Consider the following 2,361-nt stretch of genomic DNA (forward strand, 5'->3'; position numbering starts at 1 on the left):
GCCCAGGTCGCCGGGCTTGCCTTCTTCGGTAAGAGTATGATGGTCGTGGCTGTGAAGCTGCGGGGCATAGGGGCCCCCAAGAAGAAGTCCTCCACTGCTGCCACCACCTCTGCTCCAACGATGTCCCAACAGTGCTGGAAGAACAGGGACGAGAAACCATCCGGTCCAGAGGCGCTGTCTCCACTGATGCCAAAGACCGCCGCTCTCACCTCATCTGAGACCGGGACTGCACAGAGGCCCTCGCTGTCCACTGAGTCTGGAAGGCTGCTCAAGAGATCAAGGTCCGGCTGCTCCAACTGCTTAATGTCTGTCGTGAGCAGCTGCTGAAAGAAACCTACCGCCGACTGTCTGATATCGTCCTCTGACGTGAGAGTCTGTCCTCCTGCCTGAATGGCGTGAATCCGTGACTTCACCCGCTTCTGTCGCACCCACCCATGGAAGAATTTGGAATTTCTTTCGCCTTCTGCCGCCCACCGAATGGCAGCCTTCTGCTTCCAGAAATCCTCCTCCATCCTAGTGCAGAGTACATAGAGAGCGGTGCATCGGCTGAGCTCACTCCTATGGGCTCCCGTGGGATCCCCGTCGTAAGCCGCCTACGCAACGGTAACTGCCTCCTCTGCATCCCTCAGCCTCTCGAAGATGTTCCCAAAGACCTCTCTGTTCCATCCTTTGAGAAAATTCTTCACTCTGCTGAGTTTGAACTGAAGATTGAGCATGCCGAAGAAGCCCGTCTCCGCCGCCCACACTCTGGTGATCTCATCCCTGAAAGTATGATGCCGTACCCACATGTTCTGAAACCTAAAGGATGGCCTCGGAATCTGGGTAGTGAGCTGGCATCGCACGAGCAAAGGGGCATGATCTGAAGAGATCCTAGGCAAGTGAGTCACCCTAGTAGCTGCAAAGACTGTCGTCCAATGCTCCCCTAGAAGGACTCTGTCCAACCTCTCCCAGAGCCCACTCCTCGTCCAAGTAAAAGGTGGGCCATCAAAGCCTGGGTCCAGAAGCTGGCAGTCTGCAACGGCGTCAGCAAAGTCCATCATCTCTCCGTGCCTATCTGTCGTACTGCCCCGTCTCTCTTCCTCCAACAAGAAGATGTTGAAGTCGCCTCCAACAAGCCAGGGTGCCCCGTCAGTCGCTAAGGAGATGTCCCTGAGCTTATTCCACAAATCGTATCTCCCCTCCCTCGAGCACTTAGCGTACACTACGGAGAGAAAGATTGGAGTAGGGAATAAAGCAGCAGTAACTCGGACATGAAGAACTTGCTCGGAATCGTCGATCACATCGACCTGCCAATCCCTGTGAGAGAAGATCCAAATCTTGCCGTTTGTGTTCGAGCACCTAAATTGCAACCCAAAGCGCCTACTAAAGAAAGAAGGCTGGGGTTCTGTCTGAGGCTCAAGCACTGCGGCAAACAACACACTATACATATCGATCATATTCTTGAAACTGCCTTGGGTAGTAGCGTTCGCTATCCCCTGGGCATTCCAGATCATGAAATGGCTAGACATTGGAAACTCAGCGAGTTCCCGAGGCCGATAGCCTCGCCCTCTTCGGTGTACTCTCTGCTGGAGGGGAAGGAGGTCCTATGTACTGAATCACCGGATCTGAGAGTTCAAGCCTCGTCTTCGGTACCTCACAAATCATATGATCCTGGTGGTTATCGCTGTCTACCTCAACCTCAGCATCATCAGAGGGAAAATCCTCCAAGGCTCCGAACATGTTGTTGTCATGCAACACCATCGCTAGGGGGCCGAACCCGAGCCCAAGTCGAAGTGTAGGAGAGAGCGATCTAGAACCCCGCTCACTCTCTGACGAGGACTCATCCGCCTCAATGCCATGCTCTCCCTCGCCGTCTGACACTGTCCTCGCTGCGATAGAGGCTGCCCGTCTCTCTGCCCGGCGCTTCTCTCGCCACCTCTGTCGACAAGCAACATTCTTCGCGTTCATCTTCTTCTTAGGGGCGACGAAACCGTCGTCCTCAGCAACCTGTGCACCCTCTGCGGCTGCGGAAGAAGACCCAGGGTGTGAGACAGAGGTGGGGGCCATCTCTCTGACCGCCAACTCCTGCCTGCGTCTCACTTGACACGGAGGCTGGCTAACCTCTGGGGGAGGCCTCTCTGTAGCCTTTCCCGCGCTAGGCTGCTGCCGCTGGACCTGTGTAGGATTACCAGCCGTGGAGGTCGCCGCAAGGGGCTGCTCTGCACGTCGCAACTCGCTCTCTCTGTTGGGAGTCGGTCTGTTCTGTGCGGGCGGCCCGTACGTGTAATCCCTCTTAGGAGGCATGGGGCGCTTCCCAGAAGCGTAGCAAGTCATCGCCGAGTGGCCTACGTGCTTGCACTCGGAACAATATAGGGGAATCTT

The 2,361-nt window shown here is 55.7% G+C and overlaps 1 protein-coding gene across 1 annotated transcript; it reads right to left on the reverse strand.

Annotated features, from left to right (window-relative positions):
• Positions 1-593: 593 nt before the first annotated feature.
• On the reverse strand, positions 594-1,508 carry LOC121801160. Its single transcript, XM_042200607.1, has one exon. It carries the CDS (start codon positions 1,506-1,508, stop codon positions 594-596), a length of 915 nt encoding a protein of 304 aa, XP_042056541.1.
• Positions 1,509-2,361: the final 853 nt, after the last annotated feature.

This window comes from Salvia splendens, chromosome 4, assembly GCF_004379255.2.
Source record: "Salvia splendens isolate huo1 chromosome 4, SspV2, whole genome shotgun sequence".
Lineage (NCBI taxonomy): Eukaryota > Viridiplantae > Streptophyta > Magnoliopsida > Lamiales > Lamiaceae > Salvia > Salvia splendens.

Bases quoted from the DNA above. Each gene is read 5' to 3' on its own strand.
- LOC121801160 (XM_042200607.1), bottom strand. From the start codon at position 1,508: ATGTCTAGCCATTTCATGATCTGGAATGCCCAGGGGATAGCGAACGCT.